Raw genomic sequence first — 18,814 nt, 5'->3', positions numbered from 1 at the left:
ACCAACAAAATAACAACAATCATGACATATACATAGCAAAATACCAATGGATATCAAGAACTAGTATATAATAACATTGTGGTTTGGTAGTTTTTGCACCTAGCCATAAATGCTGGTGAAACATTAGGAGCAAAAACTACCAGACCATGGCCATACAACCCAGAAAACCCACAACAACCAATTGATTCTGGCCATGAAAGCCTTCAACAATATATTATATAAAGAGTTTGTTATATAAAGAGCCTGTGTACATGCTACTTGTGTATTTCCTTTCTCATTGGCAGGATAATGTCATTTTTGAGAGACTTTCCAAAGATTCCCAGTACATGGAGCCAACACTGTGCCATCTTGAATATTTTGCCACTGAAGGTAGGCAAAATCCTTTAATAGTGTTGACTTCAGACTCTTTCTATAGAAAAACAGAACAAAGTGCCGTTTTTTTTCATCATTCCTATTACCCATCTCCTCCCAATTATGACTGTATGACTATAGCCTGTGCTGACATTTCATTTTATTTTATGATTTTACATTCTATGTTTTTATTACTATTGATTGTTTCCTGATTGCTTACTAGACCTATATGACAATCATTAAGTGCTGTACCTTATGATTCTTGACAAATGTATTTTCTTTTATGTACACTGAGAGCATATGCACCGGAGACAAATTCCTTGTGTGTCCAATCACACTTGGCCAATAAAGATTCTATTCTATTCTATTCTATTCTATTCTATTCTATTCTATTCTATTTAAGACTGAAGACCTGTGCTTCTGTCAGAGTATTGAAATGGGCATGACTGAGGGATTATTGTCTGCTGTATTTACTTTTGCCTTGGGCATAACAAATTTTGGGAGTTGTTGCAGAATTTCCAAACATATGAAAAACTGGTTGAAACAGACATGGAAGAGCCCTGCTGGATCAGTCTAGTCATCCATCTAAGCTGTTGCACACAACCATTGACCATTGGCACTGGATGCTTAACAAAGAGGGCACAGAGGCCAAGGCCTGTTCCTAATGCTGCCTTCCCACACAGAAAACTCAGAGGTTTTCTGTCTCTTGACTATGTGAATCTCCCTTTAGTCACAAGAGCTACTATACTCTTCTCATTGAAGGATGACAGGAGATTTGTGAATTCATCCACCATTTTCTGGCTCTTTTTTGTTCTAGAATGTTGTGCTTGGATCCTAGTGCATTGGGGACAGAACTAGGTAAGCTAAAACCCAAGTGGAGCATTCTAGAACAAAGGACCGGGAAATGGTGGATTAATTCACAAATCTTCTGTCATCAGTCGGTGAGAAAGAGTATAGCCATTGACAGAACAATGGTGGAATGGAGGAATTGTGTATATACAGTACGCCAAAGAAAACAATGGATCTGATATAATTTTCAGTGCTCTTAGTGTTATAATTTGAGTCTCATTTAAAACAAAACCCATCCTGAAGTGCGGCTTTGCAGCACCCCAAACCTTCTGCTTAAGCCAACAGCAACACTTTGCTGTGCAAAAGAAGGAATGGGTCTAATCACTGACAGAAGAGCAAAGCCAGTTTGTGGCATGTCTGATCCTCGTAGCTCTTGACTGGTGTTGAGACACTTGTTGACCTAGATTGGGGGTGTGTGTGTCAAAAAATGGATATATGGCATATGAGGAATAAAACAAAGGGAATTGAGCAGCAAATGAAATATATAGTAGCTAAATTATAAAAGCTTAAGGGGGAAAAACCAAGGAAGAAAAGATTGCATTACCTCCCATTGGCTTCCCTTAAGTTAGATCTCCTATGATTTTTTTATGAAATCATATATACCAATCTCTTATTTCAGTGATATTTAATACTAAAGTACAACAACTTGGGGAATGGACTATGCTCTCTTTATTAGCAACCCTTTTGGGGAGCAAATTGGAGTAAGACCCTTATGCCTTCCCAGAACTGAAACATTCAACCCCCCCCCCCCCCCCACACACACTTTTTGTTCTGGGAACTCCCACATCCTCAGTAATAAAGTATGTTTTATATGGCCTGCTCTCTCCTTTCCTGGTTGACTTGTGCCAGAAGAGAAATCATTACTTTTATATATGTTGAATTCTGTCAGTGGCCCAATAAAATATTGCAGTTCATATTCCACATGGACTTGTCTTTCAGATCACTGTGCATGGTGAGACCATGTCAACATCAGTGTGAATTACATGTGTCCCGTTAGACAGAAATACCAAGTATTATTCTATTTCCAGTTGGACAATAATGTGGAGCTTTTCCCTTACTTCATGTCATGGTTCTGTGACTTACAATTTAATCTCAAATATATTACAGTTAAGTCTTTTCCCCCCCTCAAAATCAGAAAGCTTTGTCAAAGCATTGGGGTTATTCTTGGATTGTTAAAATGACAAGACTTGGGTTATTGTAATATTGTAGACCACACAAAATGGCACAACTCGTGTCTCCAAATTTGAGGCATAGATACACTCTTGCAGAAAAAGAGTTAGCAGATTTACTTCGTTCTGTTCCATCATTATTTGCATGCCTGTTTTGCACAGTGGTTCGTCATGCTAGTTTAACTAGGATCATGACAAAAAAATACAACCGAGAACGTTTTTCTGGCTTTACCTTCAGTAAAATGGATATGGGAGGGTACTAAGCAAAGACTCATAAAATTCTGTAGAGACCTGTATACGTTGTCAATTGAACTGCAGCTGGCATCCTATTCTGACTGAAGTTACTTAGATATTTCAACTAGTAAAGATATAACCTGTGATTATTATCTGACACCTACATTCCATTCCAAGGAAGAGTTGTACCCTTCTAAGACTACTGAAGTCAATGAGATTATTAGAGTAAAACTCAAGGATTGAATTGGTGCTTACTGAGGCATAAAAGCCCTTTTTAGAGTATTTTAGTTAGCCTTAAAAGAGGATTAGGCAAATTCATGGAGGCTAGATATGTCAGTGGGCTGTAGCCCTGGTGGCTAAAGGGAACCTCTACATTCAAAGCCAATAAACCTCTGAGGACCAATGCTGGGAGGCAGCGTCAGGGAAAGGTCTTGGTCTTTGTGCCTTCTTTGTTGGCCTTCCATGGCAACTGATTTGCCACTGGGTGATAAAGGCAAGATGGACAACTGATGATCAAGCAGTACTCTGGCATAAATGATGGGGGGGGGGGTTCCCCACATGTGCCATCAAGAAAGGTTGCAGTTACATAATATCCTTTTGTGTATAAGTGCTTTTTAATGGGATTGTCTTGCATTCAGCACCATCTTCCATGACCTCTTATGATTGCACTTAAGACATTGGGCTTGATCCTGTCCAAAATTTCCATGCCTTCTTCATGGTGTTCTTGGAGGATGGGGGAAATCGCCAGGAGCAGCAGGTGGGGAATTGTAGAGCTGCTTCAGGAGGGGAAAATTGCCAGAAACTCTCCCCTTTTGCAAATGTGGATGTTTTGTCGGGATCTGACCTACTGGGATCCATGTGTTTTCCAGTGAGGATTTTCTCTTAGAACCTTCAAAGGGTTTTGCGCGCCAACCTCTCAATAAAATGACGAAAAATACATGTGAGTGTCACATGTATTTTTCGTCATTTTATTGAGAGGTTGGCGCGCAAAACCCTTTGAAGGCTTTTTCCGCACAGGCCAATAAACACAGGTTAAGGACGGGATAAAACCCAGGTGGGGTGGGGGAAACTCCGCACAGATCCGGCTCCTAATGCAAGTCTGCTTCGTATTTCCCAGCCCCCCAACCTGGTTTTTTTTCAAGTCTTGCAGTATGTGCGACTCTTTTGTTTTAACGCGCCTCGCAGCTGAGTGAACAGCCGCACAGGAGGCAGTTTCGTTGGGCGCACTTTCCTTTTAAAAAATATATCCCAGCTCACATCTGTGGAACCATGCAGTACACAAAGGGGCATATTATGGCTGTGGGGGTTCATTCATGCCTGCTTGTGAAGCTACACATTGGTGGAAGGTAAATTAAAAAACAAACCCGCGCCTCTGTGCGAAGGCATGCGCCCCAGCTGATGCGTTTGCTGCCCACAGGACAGCCAGCCATGCAAATGGCCTGGGGCGAGGACGGGTTCATTTATCCCACCTGCAGCCCGCTTTAGATTTGCTGTGCAGAAAGGGCCGAAGTGTGTGATTCAGTGTACATTTCACCCCAACCGTACATTACATACCTTTTTCTCCATAATGACTGAGAAGCATGCTATGTGATAAGGCGCCTCCTTTTCTTTTTTAGGTTTGAGGACTTTGTGCATTGCCTATGCAGACTTATCAGAAAGCTCTTACCAGGATTGGCTGAACATTTACAATGAAGCCAGCACCATCTTGAAGGACAGGTCTCAAAAGTTGGAGGAGTGCTATGAGATCATTGAAAAGGTAGCGAATGACAGAAGGTTTTTTCTGTAGCTAATAGCTGAAGTCTTATCCATTTGCATTCACTGTTGTTTCAGTTGGCATTAAGCATGGCTTTAACCAGATGCAGTAATCAGCTTAGAGACAGTATGCTGTTCCATCATAAGCCCTGCACAGAGGACTTTGTTCGGCTGGAAGCAATGTCACTTGTTAAATTCAGAACTGTGAAATAGTGTGCTTTAAAAAATGGTTTCTACGTTCCTTTAAAAGTCCAGTAATTTCATAATTAACGATTTATCGTGTGATAGAAAAAACACAGCATTTCAGTATATCAGTCAATCAGATTATTGTCTACTCAGAGTGTCTGCAGCAAGGTTTGCAAGGTTGTTGCTGGTAGAGAAATAAAGCCACTACTGGCGTTTTCTGCACAACATAATTACACCGGGATAGGCCCGGGATCATACATACTGAGTCGATGTTCTCCTGGTTTCTCCCTTCACATGGCTGTCCAGAAATTGAGTTAAAACCAGGATGAAGTCCTCCAGTTTCTTTTGCATGAGCCCAGTTTATTTTTATTTACAACTGTCGGCGGGGTCCCCGCTGGTTGCTCCCTTCACTGCTTTTGCCACCTGGCCATCCGCCTCAGCTTTTTCCTTTGTGGCTTGGCTCTCTCCCCCCCCGCTGCCACCACTGATCTAAGCACAGAAGGGAGAAGAGGAGGGAAGGCCCTGTCCTGCCCCTCCAGGGGGGTGATGCCTACCTCGCTTTTCACCAAGGTGGAGTGGAATGGGGGCAGCAGAGGAGGCGGCGGCGGCGGTGGTGAGACCCTGGATGACAAGTGAGCCCTGCAACTCACCAAGGCTCATTCCGCACATGCAGAATAATGCACTTTCAAACTGCTTTCAATGCTCTTTGAAGCTGTGCGGAATGGCAAAATCCACTTGCAAACAGTTGTGAAAGTGGTTTGAAAACGCATTATTTTGCATGTGCAGAAGGGGCCCAAGATTGTGGGCAGGCAAAGTTGCAAAAGCAAAGAAACAGTCAGTGTATCCTGAAGAATATATACTGTGGGTATTTATATCAAGACGCCATTGCACGGGGAGAGGACCATGACATCAGAAGGGGAGACCAGAGAGGCGGGTGCAGGGGCAGGGAGAGCAGGTGGCAAGGCAGGAAAAACAAACCAGCAGTGGGATCAGCGCGGGATATTTGAAAAGAACCGCCAATTTGGTGATTTTTGAAAATCCTGGAATAAGGGAAATGCTTCAGGGCAGCCCCGAATTAGGACTTGGAACCGTGCGAAAATCTTGCACAAATCAGGATAAGTCACTGCCCCATCCTGAGATATTTGGACCGTGCGGAAAACACCACTGTTAAAACTGCTTCCAAAAGCAAGCGTTTTAAAATACCACATGCCTATTAATCTGGGGTTGTCTGGAAAGTGTACCCAAGTAAACATTTGAGTGTCTTCCTAAATAGGTGTACATACAATTTAAACCACATTATTTTTTTTAGGTCTGCAGGTTTATATGAGAAGTGCATAGATTGATAAATGATTGCTTCATTTATCTTTTCTGTGTTCAAAGTGATTAAGTCAAGTGATAGCTTTATTTTGAATTATTTGTATCTAGTTCTTATTTACATTTTGAGAGAAGGAAGTATATTTAATGACACGATGCTGTGACATCTCTGTTTTCAGAACTTAAGAAATATACCAATTAATGCTATTAAGGGCATTGCCATGGCAACTGGTACATGCCTTTCTCCACTGGCTATCATTTAAAGTTGCAATTACCATTAATTGCTTTTGAAACATTGCCCTCCTTCTGATCAAAGCACTTGGTTCTCTAATGTTCAGTTTTCTTCCAGAAGAGACAACAAAAGTTAACTGCTTTGTACATCTCTTGTCAGAGGGCAGTAGAAAGGACATGGCAGCAGCTGCTATGATTAATGTGTTTTTTGTGTGCAAGCACTGATTGGTTTGGAAAGAATGAATGCCCTCAATTCTCTTGTTTCCTATCCATTTCAGGATTTACTGCTTCTAGGAGCTACAGCCATTGAAGATCGCCTCCAAGCGGGTGTCCCAGAAACAATATCCACATTAATGAAAGCAGAAATCAAGATCTGGGTACTAACAGGGGACAAACAAGAAACAGCTCTCAATATAGGTAAACATCTCTTCAACTTTTAGTTGCCTTCTCAAATCAGGCACACAGAAGAAATGTTTGGTGGTTTGAACGTGTGTGTTTTTAAAAGGCCATTAACATCACTGATTTACAGTCCCATCCCAAGGGGGAGTGTAGGGTCACACAGGTGAATTTGCCCTCCCTGGGACAATTGGTTAGGCAGAAGGCAAGTCCATTGGTGGGTGACCACTATGACCTTCCCAGGCGGCACTGAACACCGCACCAGCATTCCTGTGTCCTTGCTGCCACCTCTGATATTGTAGGGGTGTGGCTAGGAGAGGAGCTGATGCTAGTCATCTTCCACCCCGCTTCACCACTGGCCACACTGGCGACCATGCCACCTTTTTGGTGGCATAAGTCCATGGGAACCCTATGGAAGGCTTTCTGGTGGTGTGGGATTGGGTTGTTGTTGTTTTTTGCCTTTTTGGTTCCCTGCACTGCTGGAAAGCCCTCCTGAGAATGGCGTAGCGGTATGACTGCAGCACCGCAGCTGGGCACCCCACCTTTTCAATGGGGCTGCAAGGCTATTTGAACAGTGAATTAGTTAAGAGGGAAAAATAATTGTGGGAAATGGATTGTTGATTGTGTACAGATTAAAGAGCTCCATCATGGTGTACTGGGCCAGGACCTGGGACATCTTCATTCAAATCCTCACTCTGGAATCTCACTGGGTGACTGGAGCCTATTACAATCTCTCAACCTAACCTACCTCACATATGTATTTGTAACCTCTATCTGTGGGTTCTGTGGGGCAGAACTTGGAATGAGTTTGCAACAACAAATTTTAAAAAACAAAATGGTTTACTTTCTTAACATATAACATCAAACATCAACATTTACATCACACTTCAAGGTCCTGTTCAGGTTTCACTTCAAGTCCTTCTAGTTACAGTCTTCTGATATTGCCAAGTCCAATTCTTCCTGCAAGTGGGTTGGCTCCTGAAGACTCTAAGGGCTTGATGAACAGGATTCAACATGATGAAGGTTTCCAGGAGAACTCTCACCCATTACAAACACAGAAAACCCTGAAACAATAAATTCCAACATTTACAATATAGCAAAAATAAACAACTACCTTCCCGCTAGTTCCCAACAATATTGCAGTTACCTTAACAAGGTGTTAAGGGCTTATACAAATCAAGGTCCGAGTCCGGTAGCCTTGTCTCCTCCAAACCACATGAGCTCTGCAGCCTCCTGCTGCTTTGGGTCTCCACCCCTTTCTGGGTCAACCCATTCTGAGCATGGGGGTTACATACTGTCATGAGGGTAGAATGGAGGACAATGTGATAAACCACTTTGGATACCCCGTAAAGACGAAAAGTGGGATAGAAATTAAAAATTAAATTCAGGAAATAATCATACATCTTCCTTGTGCAGCCATCAGTCCTCTAATGCCACCATTCAGATTTTTGGTCTCTGCAATCTTCAGCAGAGTTGCACCCTTCTAAGTTGACTGAAGTTCTTTAAATAATCAGAAACCCTTTGTATAATTTCCTCATATTCGTGTTGTAGTGGCTGTGGTCCGCCAGGCCCCTGTGGCACTCACTGGATGCTTTGTTAGCCGGAGCCTCAATTTTGAATGTATTCACTTGAAACTGGGGACTGCCCACAGTCTCCCTGCCTGAACTGACAGAGCAATCTCCGTGGTCCTTTATCCCTGATGGCACAGGAGTCATGCTGTCAATCATCAGGAGGAACTTTGGAAATATAGACTGCTAGAAAACTATTTCTAGACTGCTAGAACCCTATTTGTAACACATCCCACATAATTCACTGTTCGTTTAAGTTTTGTATATATTCACTGATGGCAATTTTTACTTGCCTGCTGCTTTCACATTTTAATTTCTTCATTTCTTTTAAATTAACTTGTAAACCAAGATCTTTGGAATTTGCAGGACAGTAAATACCAAAACCTGTGGGGTTGGCAGCTAATGTAAGGCTAGCTTTGAATGCCAAAACGCTGGTATTCTGTGACATCACTTGCATTACCTCAGTGAAATTTTGGACAACCAGTAACTCTTTTTATTTATGTTTTAAAAGGTTTTCTCTTACTTAGAAGTAGAATTTCAGATGCAGCCTCAATAAATCATATAAGCTTTGCTTGCTTTCCACTGTAGAGAAAAATTTTAAATATATATTTTAGCGGCAGGACAAAACAAATCAAGTAGGGCATTCTGAATTGATCTTAATGGAATGATTTAATGTGGCTATTATTTTGAAGGTCCAAATTGCTACTACATCTGGCTTCAATGTGACATAAAGTCAAGTTTGTAGATTTTGTTTACAAAGCCTGAAAACAGTTGCTGGACCATACATTTCATGGAAGACCACAGGGAAAAACAGTATCTTAATCTGCATTTTGGTCGTGTAATCAGAGTTGTGAGGTGAAAGTGGAGAGCTACAGAATGCTTGTAAATTCCCCAGCACAGATCCTCTAGCGTCTTACAGTATGGCTGTTCATCACAAGTGTGTATTGAAAACCAACCAGTCTCTAAACAGGTTCAAAACAAGCACAAATTTTCCCGTGCTACGGATGTTAAAGTTGAAAGCACCCATCTCTGAATTCCATATGCATGTTATATGATTTCAGAATCCTGTCTTACTAATCACTGAGAAATCCAGTAGAACTGCCTTTTCATTGTCGCTCACATGTTCGTTCTCCAGGCCCAGTTGTCAAATGGCGCCTTACTTGGTTTGAAAGATGTAAAATAAAACAGCAAGCAGCAGCTTAGAATTTACTGTTCATTGTTGCAGCTGTTGTTTCAGTCAAAAACTATCAGAAAATCCCTTTGAATTAGTTATACTGAATTTGTAACACTTTAGAGCTGCAGTTGTTCTCTGGGGAAAAGACTGTGCCTGACACGGGAAAACATGATTGAAGCTCTTTCTTTCTTTCTTTCTTTCTTTCTTTCTTTCTTTCTTTCTTTCTTTCTTTCTTTCTTTCTTTCTTTCTTTCTTTCTTTCTTTCTTTCTTTCTTTCTTTCTTTCTTTCTTTCTTTCTCTCTCTCTCTCTTTCTCTCTCTCTCTCTTTCTTTCTTTCTTTCTTTCTTTCTTTCTTTCTTTCTTTCTTTCTTTCTTTCTTTCTTTCTTTCTTTCTTAAAATTTAAATATAATTCAATATGTGATACTTTACTGTTAGTAGAGGTTTAAAGAATTTGACTTTCTTTGGTCAGAATTTACACCCCCCCCCCCTTATAAGTGTATTAAATCTATTTGGAAAACAGTAAGTCTTTAAAACTTACTCAGAAGAAAACAGATCCTTAAGAAAAACAGTTTGGTTCTCTGCGTATGCATGTATCAACACTAAGCAACATCACTCACTTTAATAAGGGACCAAAACTTTCCAAAAACAGGCCTAGTAGTTATTGGGTTGAACAGTGTTTCTTCATGACATGTAAAGTAAATATCTGTGCTGTTCAAGCGACATAATCCAGTTTGTAGCAATAATAAGTAAGAACATTATGTTGTTGTTTTTTAATATTTGAAAAGTCACAAGTTTGCATTTGCTACCTGGACACAGAGAGTCATGGATTCAATTTCAGAAGATTCTAAGTGTACACTTCAATATGATTGTATTACATTACAATATTTAGATGTGGGGAAACCTTTATCCAGTTTGGGCTCCTTCCATCTAATTTAGATGAGAACCAGGAAGTGGCTGTTATAAACCAGAAAAGTTCTACTTATTGGAATTTTCCCAGTAAAATACTGGAAAAAATGGTCTCCAACTCACCTCAGTTGAATATGTATGGGAGTCCGTGTGACTTAAGTTAGACTCACTCTTTCTGGCTCCTGTCAGTCAGGATATTTGCTCTTGCATAGGGTTAAGTGTTCTGTGGGCTTAAATGGCTGGGCTCGTTTCTGCAAGGAATTCACTGTCCCTCAGGATCTGGCCATAGAATTTTTTAATCCTGTTTTTTTTATAGCTATGTGCTAAAAGTCCTTCTGAATGTAACAAGCATCCTTCATATTGACATTCTTAGACTTTCACAACTATTTCTATAATAAATACCTCTGATTGGTTGGATCACAGTTGCTGATGTCCATGTCATCTCATAAGCCAGTAGAACCGAACAACTCAAAAATTCAAAATTGGCACACTGACCTGGATTTGTATGTAGACATCATTTACAAAAAATTCAAAGCAACATTTGCTCAAAGTTATTTTTCATTATTATTGCACACATGTAAATCCACTTACACTAATGTTAACCTTATTCTAATATACTATAATAAGAAAATTAAAGTGCATAATATATATAAAGTGCCAGTGTCAATAAATCATATCAAAATACAATTTCATCATTTCGTGCAAGATATAATGACAAGGTCCATATGTGACTCTAAACTAATTAGTTCCCAAAACTTTTTTTCTTAGTATGTCCATATTTTGTATGGTTTCAGAATGGAACTACACAATTATTCATTAGCTGTATTAGCAAACAGTCATTCACAAGTCCATATGAGACCACACTGTTCAATTCCAACAGAAATTTTATATCTCCATTGTTTTGTATGTTCCAAATTGAACTTCACAACAGAGCTGATATCTCCTGTGCCTTGAGTCCATTCATAGATGGTACATGGAAAAAATGAGAATCTTGCATAGAATCGCTGACGACGCCTAGCGTCTGAATGTCGTTTTTCGAAGGTATCTTCCTCAGTATATCGATTCTCAATAGCTTGATTTCATCCTGGGGTACTACAATGCAAGGTTGTTGTTATTCATACCTATGTTCGTATTAATAATCAAATTTAACCCAAACTGTTAAACATACTTACAACATTCTTCTACAGTGTCATCTTTCCCCTAGAGATCATCTTATACAAGCAGGAAAAAAGCTCAGATATATACATCACCCATTAATCATCTGCACCTGTCCCCATTTAGGTCTAGAGCTAAAGTTAAAGGGATCCCTCTTTCATTCATAAAAAACAGGTCCAGTCTATTTCCCTATTAAGACCTGTGCGGTCTGATTGTAATGTGTATATCCACTTTGCCTCTTTCTGCAAAAGAATCCGTCTGATGTCCTTGTTTGTTGAAGGAATATGATAAAGTACCAAGAAGGAAAAATCCTTCTCTGTGTGTTGTTTCTCCTTAAAGTGGCTAACCATAGGAGCCTCTTCTTTATTTAATCTGATGTTACTGGCGTGTTCTAAGAGTCTGGTCCGGAGATTTCTCAATGTCATTCCCATAATGTCATTCCCATCTCATAAGCCAGCCCAAGGGTCTGCCTGTCTGTCTGTTTTTGTGTGTTTTTGGATATTTTATATATTTCATTTTTATCCTACCCCCTGCTACATAGCTTGGACCACATTACATAATCATACTGCTCCAACTCATCTTCACAATATCTTTGTGAGGTAGGTTCAGCTGAGATGCCGATCTCAGGGCCCTTTGTGGCGGACTGGGGATTTGAACCCAGGCCTGTCCTCTGCTAGTTCTATTTTCTAACCACCATGGCTGATGGTGGGCTTTGTTCATTCTTCCCACTCTGTCAATACTCATGAATTTTAACAAACTTCTAGGCCCCTTCCGCACACTCAAAATAATGCGTTTTCAAACCACTTTCACAACTGTTTGCAAGTGGATTTTGCTATTCCGCACAGCTTCAAAGAGTACTGAAAGCAGTTTGAAAGTGCATTATTCTGCATGTGCGGAATGAGCCCTAGACACTTTTTAAGTCAATGGTCTTCTTTGCTGCACTCCTTTTTACTTTGTTGTTGATATTTAACTTTTTTTGTTACAATTGCAAAAAAGAAAATATTCCAGCAATTGTGGCAGCTTTATCTCCTATTGCACTTCTCAGTTGGTCTGTCTGTTGATGTCTTCATAGGCTACTCCTGCCGCTTAGTGTCTCAGAGTATGTCTCTCATCCTTGTGAATGAAGATTCTCTAGATGTAAGTAAATGTTTGTAATTTTTTTTCTCTTGATCTAATCAAGGTAACTATGCAAAATGAAATAGCGTGACTGGGTAGGTTGCTCCCAGTTGGAGACTTTGAATTAGGCAAAAAGAAAGAGGGAGAGAATGAAAGAAAGAAACTGGTGTTTGGGGCTCTGTCGCTTTTCTTTTTGTCCCAGAGGTCAAAAGTCAGTGATCTAGCCGATAGCAAGAGGCTTTGACCGGGACCTAAATCTATCCTAATAATTGTTAGTGGTTTAGTATGTCTTCAGTACACTTCATATAGCATAAGCAGAAACGACAGCTCTGTGATAGAATCAGCCAATGGGAGTTAATATTTATTATTTATTATTATTTATTTGCCTGTTCATAGCTCATAACAAATATGTTGCCTTATGTTGGAGGGGAGAGGTGCATTGATCCAGACAGGAAGGTGGTTTCTGCTAGCTTCTCACTAGCAGGGAAAAGAGGAGGGTGCTGCTTTTGGCTACCAAAAAGGCAATGCTAAGGATAGAAATGTGAAGGCTCAGAAAGAAAACTGTAAAAATTCAGCGGGAGAACTTTTTTTCTGTCTCCTTCCCAGGAATTTTTTTTTGCAGTTTTTCCATCTGAAAAATTGGGAAATTCAAGACAGCATTAAGAAAATAATTCCTATTAAATATTCTCTCCTTTGGAATGCATCACAAGGGAACGTTTTTCTCAATCAAAACCTGTTGTATAAATACATCTTGGATTCAAAGGAAAATATGTATTGTATATATTTCAGTTTTCCCCAAAATTTGTTTTGGTTCCCTCTGCCTCTAAAAGGAGGATAACATTTCCCTGTTACTGTAAAAATTCTGGAAATTTTACACCCCTAGTTGAGAATCAAGGAACCCATTTGAAAAAAAAAAACATAGAGGATAGGGGCTAGGGTGAGGACAGAAATCTACCTAACAGGGTTGTTGTAAGGACTGTTAAGTCAATCCTTAGGCACTTAGGAAAAAAAATCTGTATGTAAACAATTAGATGCTGTTATTAGTTAATGGGCCAACTCCCCTTAGCTCAGTTTGAAACTAACTTGCTATTAGTGAGTTTTCATAGAATGATTCCCTAGGGGAGTGGTGCCTAATTTAGACCACATCTGAATACTGAGAGCTGGATAACTCTCTGTTCTGAATGAGGTAATTATGAATGAGGTAATTCAGCAGCTCCACTAAAGTATTACTTTGCGGGCCTTATGTTCTATCTCCATACTGGACAACCCATATGCCTGTTTACAAATCAGATACCTTTGAATGCTTCCGGGTGGCAAACAGTTCACTATATGTTAAGCAAGTGGTCCCTATTCAGTACAGGTCATGTATATGCCAGGTTGTTGGTATTTATGAAATTGTGCTAGGCCAGAAATATAAAAGGTAATCGAAGTTATCAGGAGTGTATGGTAAATTCCAGATCTAATGGAAGCCCTGAAAATGCTGAGATGTTTTTCCTTTCTGCAATAAAAAAAGAAGAGCTCTGATTGATCAAGGATCTATTTGATCTAGTCAGTGCTTTTGCGAACCCTAACAGGCACTGATAAGGCAACAATCTTTGTATGGCCCATACCATTCAAAGGCTTACTGCTTCTGAAGATATGGTAGTCATTCAGTAGTCATTGCTAATAGCCATTGTTAGGCCTATCTGCCATGCATTTGCGTAATTCTTTTAAAAGCCATCTAAGCCAGTAGCTCTCACTGTGGCTTCTCAAGTTAATTGTGCATTGTATGAGAATGTTGTTGGCTTCGACGTGCGATATCCCATTTATGGAAGAATGCCAGTTAGATGGAAGTGTTTAATCAGCAAAATATCTCTCCAAGTTAACATCGTAAATGCAGGGAGGCTTATCAAAAATGCATCAAAGCCTGTTCTAAGTTCAAGACATGCAGGACGAGCGCATTAATGCAGTTGGCTAACTGCTCACAGGAGCAATGCATAGAAAGTCTGAGCTCACACAAGAACACTCTTCTCTTAGAAAATCGTGTTGTGATTGTCCTATTTCTGTTCCTGCAGTGTGTTCTATATGTGGTTGCCCTTAAAAAGTCTTCAGAAACTTCCATTGCTGCAGCCAAGATGTTGATTGGAGAGGGTTCCAGCGGCTGTATTACTCTAGTTTTGGCCCATCTGCACTATTTAAGGTGCTGTTGTTGACCTTTAAAGCCCCTATATAGTTTGGGATCAACAAACCCTAAAGGACCCCCTACTTCCCTGGTAACCTACCTGACCACTGTTGGTCAGCTTTGGAGGTTCTGCTTTGGATTCCCCTGCCCTCTGAAAACAAGTGGGTGGCCATCTGGAAAAGGGCAGTCTTGGCACTTCTTCACTGCTGTGAAACTTGCCAAATGGCCATGAGATACAGCTTGTTTCTCAGTCAATGTTATATGTTTAGAAATTCCAAGTGTGAAAAATAAAAGCAAAAACTTATTCAGACATGAAATTCCCGCATTTTATACAAGGGAGGGAAGAACTGGTTTGCATGAGGGTTCCAAATAGAACAATACATTTAGAAATGGATCCAATAAGCAATGCAATAGGAATATGACTCCAAATATTTGAGTCAAAGCAAAAAAGCATTAGATGTGATATCAAACAGCACAAGAAATGGTATTACAAAAATGGAAAACAATGCAGGAGAAGCAAAATAAGACATACAGCTGAGTGTATACTTTCCACAGTGGCATAGTCCTGTTCTTTTTATGAAAATGCCTTGTCTATTCTATTGTTATATAACACTGTTACATTTATAAAAATGCTCTCCTGAACAATTCTGTTTTACATAGTTTGCAGAATGACAGATTTGTACAAACCTTCCTGTTCTCAGGCAGTCTATTCCACTAGGTGGGGCCCACAACAGTGAATGCAAGTGAATGTGCAGTTGTTGGATCTTAGCCATTTGCAGAGTGGTGTCTTCAGAAGATTTTGCCCGGATGAGCAAAGCAGTAGTGGAGTAACAAAGAAGGACAAGGAAGTCTTGCACATATGAGGGTCCAATTTGATGACAGGTTTTGCATGGAATAACCAGTACTTTGAACTGAACAGTAGTCTATTCTTGAGGTCACCATGATATGGATCCAGGCAACGAGATTGGCCAAGTCAAAGTTGAAGGGCCATCTTCCAGGCTAAGTGAAGATGAAATAAATGGGGGTGGGTTTTTTTGGAACTGAATTAACTTGCTTCTCCAACCATTTTATTGGTTCCCTCAGCTCTTAGATGAGTCAACAACGGTCAGCTGAACCCCTAGTCTGTAACAGTACTCCCAGTCATCTTACCCCATACTGTCTGTTGGATACCAAATGAAATAACAGGTCCCTTAAAGGTGTAAGAGTAAAATTAAAAAGCATTAAGCTATTTGACATTCAGTTAGACTTGTCAGGTGGGTGTGCTTTGTTTTGTAGTGTCATTTTGCTTATCTAAATCCCAGTCTTCCCAAGTGAGATAGGTGCTTAGCTGGTCTCGTCCACTGAAGGAAAAGGACCAAAGAATCTGTCTTCCTGTAACTGATGCTTGAGTTAGGAGCAGATCTGCATGCATGGCAGCCAGTGGCTGCATCTCAGACAGCTTGATCACTCGTTCCCAAAACCCAGGAAACCTGGAAGTGCACTTTGGTGTGGTGTGAAGGGCTGCAGCTGGAAATTGAAAACAGAGAAGCCCTAGTACCGTGGTCGCAAACCTTTGGCACTCCAGATGTTATGGACTACAATTCACATCAGCCCCTGCCAGCATGGTCAATTGAGAATTGTAGTCCATAACACCTGTAGTGCCAAAGGTTCGCCACCACTGCCCTAGTACATGTCCACAAATGCTTGCACATGCCTAAGCTTTACTTTGGATCCCAGCTGCAGTCACTGTTTCCCATATGCAATTTGTGGTATGATGTGCACTTTAATCAAAACAATTTGAAAATATTTTGCCAAACATTACCGAAGGCAAGATTATATTACCCGAAGTCAATTATTCCAGACTTAAAATCCATTTGCTGTTTATTTCAATTACACTCAAAATGTAGTTAAATGAGTAAGAAAAGTTTCTAAATGATCAAGTGTAGTGTAATAGCATAGTGTAATATTGTTTAATAAAATCAGGGTTTTAAAATACATTTTTTTTGTGTGAAAATCAAATATATCGTGTGCCCAGGGAACATCAGCAAAAGATTTTCTGAAATTAATCACAACTTATTTAATTTTATTATTTAAAATTCTGAATCTGATAATTTATTAAATCTTATTCTCTTGTTCCCCTGGTCCAGATAAGAGATTTTTGTGCAAAAATCAAACTTCTGCATTCACATTTCTTGCTGAATGCAGGATCGGGAGCTGTTTTAATCAGATGTGCATCTGGATCAAAAAGCGAACCAGTTTTTTTAAATGCATCAGCTGTCACTACCAGATGTAAAGACTTTCTGAACAAAATGTTATTGCCACACTCCTGACAATTGTGTAGAGAACTGATCAAATGCCTCCTTTAGTAAAATGGATATCCTCCTTATTCCAGAGAAGTAGAAGAAGAAGAGTTTGGATTTATATCCCCCTTTCTCTCCTGTAGGAGACTCAAAGGGGCTTACAATCTCCTTGCCCTTCCCCCCTCACAACAAACACCCTGTGAGGTGGGTGGGACTGAGAGATCTCCGAAAAGCTGTGACTAGCCCAAGGTCACCCAGCTGGTGCGTGTGGGAGTGCACAGGCTAATCTGAGTTCCCCAGATAAGCCTCCACAGTTCTAGTGGCAGAGCAGGGAATCAAACCCGGTTCCTCCAGATTAGAATGCACCTGCTCTTAACCACTATGCCACTGCTGCTGTGTTAGTCTATTATAGATTTAAAAAATAAGGGGGAAGCCCAGTGGCAGATTATTAGTTTGTAATGAGCTGGTGGACTTCTGTCTTACTATAATTATAACTCACATAACCCTGACACCTGAAGCATAGTCTTTCTCAGAGATCTGAAGACCTCCGCAGCAGGATGACATATGAGAGAAGGCACTTGAGGTATCTTGAATAGGACTATAGATGGAGGCAGAGGTTGAGTGCTCATGAGGACATGTGGAGTCAATGTCCCCAGGCACACACCAGCTGGTTACATGGGGGGATGGGGGAGAATTGTGCCCGTGCCCCTCCTCTCGGCCTTGCCTCACCAGGCTGCTGCCAGGTGTCCCTCGACCTGGCCCTGTCAGGTTGCTCTTTCAGCCAGTGGAGACTTTGGCAGCTGAAAGAGCAACCAGGCCAAGGGGCGGCCTGTGGCTGGCTCCCACCAGCTAAGGTAAGTGGTGTGTGTGTGTCTCTCTGTGTGTGGGGGCTTTAGGCTGTTTCTTTAGTTCTACTTACAGTGACAGACAAGAGTGTCTGATGGTATGGCCCATTCTTGCCTATACACTCAAGCTTTTCAGATTTTTTTTAAAAATCATGGTTTGTGAAATTAGAGTTTTGTTTTTCAGCTTTGCAAACCCAAGCTACTTGCCAACTTAGGAAGTGGCATGAAGTAATGCTGATTTCCTGTGTTTTGCATATAAGAAGTCAGCAGAGCAATTTTAGTATGCAAAGACCATATTTCGGAAAATGATAGAATGAATGCCTAGCGAGTAAAAAAAAAAACACACAATGCCACCGGAGTTTAAGATTCAGCAGATCTTGGGTTCTTATCCAGAGGGAGACAGTTACACAGTTCTTACAATACTTGGGGACAGAGCATTGTTGCCTTAATGATTGGCTAGGTTAGAGCAGCCAACAGTTATTTATTTATTTATTTTTGAGTTTTTTATACCGCCCTATCCCCAAAGGGCTCTGGGCGGTGAACAACATAATTAAACAACATACAATTAAAACCCATTTAAAATAAACACAGCGGTCAACATATAAAAACAGCGTCAGCAATAAAATCCTTATTAAAACCCTCCCAAAGGGGGGGAGGGGTCCCATAGATGGTAAAGGGACCCCAAGCACAGGATACTATTAGTATTAATAGCACTAATAGTACTAATACTAAGACTATTAGTATTACAGATACTAATAAGACTTAGTTAAGGAGACTAATTAGGGAAATTGGGGAAGCGAATACATGGGGGGGGAGTCAACTTCACTTTCATTTTTTAGAAAGGTAAATGTAGTCCCCTGTGCTAACATGAGGTCATTACTGACCTATGGGGTGACATCACTTCATGATGATTACTAGGTGGACCATATTTGCTATAGTCCTCCCCAGTCATCTACCCTTTACCCCCAGCAAGCTGGGCCCTCATTTTACTGAGGGATGGAAGGCTGAATTGACCTTGAGCCATCTGCCTGAAACTGACTTGCATCAGGATCGAACTTAGGTCATAAGAGTGTTTTGACTGCAGTACTGCAGCTTACCATTCTGTGCCATGGGGCTCAATCAATTTT

The 18,814-nt window shown here is 40.6% G+C and overlaps 1 protein-coding gene across 5 annotated transcripts in view; it reads left to right on the top strand.

Moving 5' to 3' along the window:
- Nucleotides 1-18,814, top strand: part of ATP8A2 (ATPase phospholipid transporting 8A2) — a 432,694-nt gene that overhangs the window by 120,036 nt on the left and 293,844 nt on the right. For all 5 annotated transcript variants that reach the window (XM_048492830.1, XM_048492831.1, XM_048492829.1 and 2 more), the window contains 4 exons: nt 285-369; nt 4,220-4,359; nt 6,365-6,503; nt 12,359-12,423. In XM_048492830.1, coding sequence (XP_048348787.1) covers nt 285-369; nt 4,220-4,359; nt 6,365-6,503; nt 12,359-12,423 — 429 coding nt within the window. The remainder of the gene's footprint in view (nt 1-284; nt 370-4,219; nt 4,360-6,364; nt 6,504-12,358; nt 12,424-18,814) is intronic.

This window comes from Sphaerodactylus townsendi, linkage group LG04 (assembly GCF_021028975.2).
Source record: "Sphaerodactylus townsendi isolate TG3544 linkage group LG04, MPM_Stown_v2.3, whole genome shotgun sequence".
NCBI lineage: Eukaryota > Metazoa > Chordata > Lepidosauria > Squamata > Sphaerodactylidae > Sphaerodactylus > Sphaerodactylus townsendi.
This window is presented reverse-complemented; position numbering and strand designations above follow the sequence as displayed.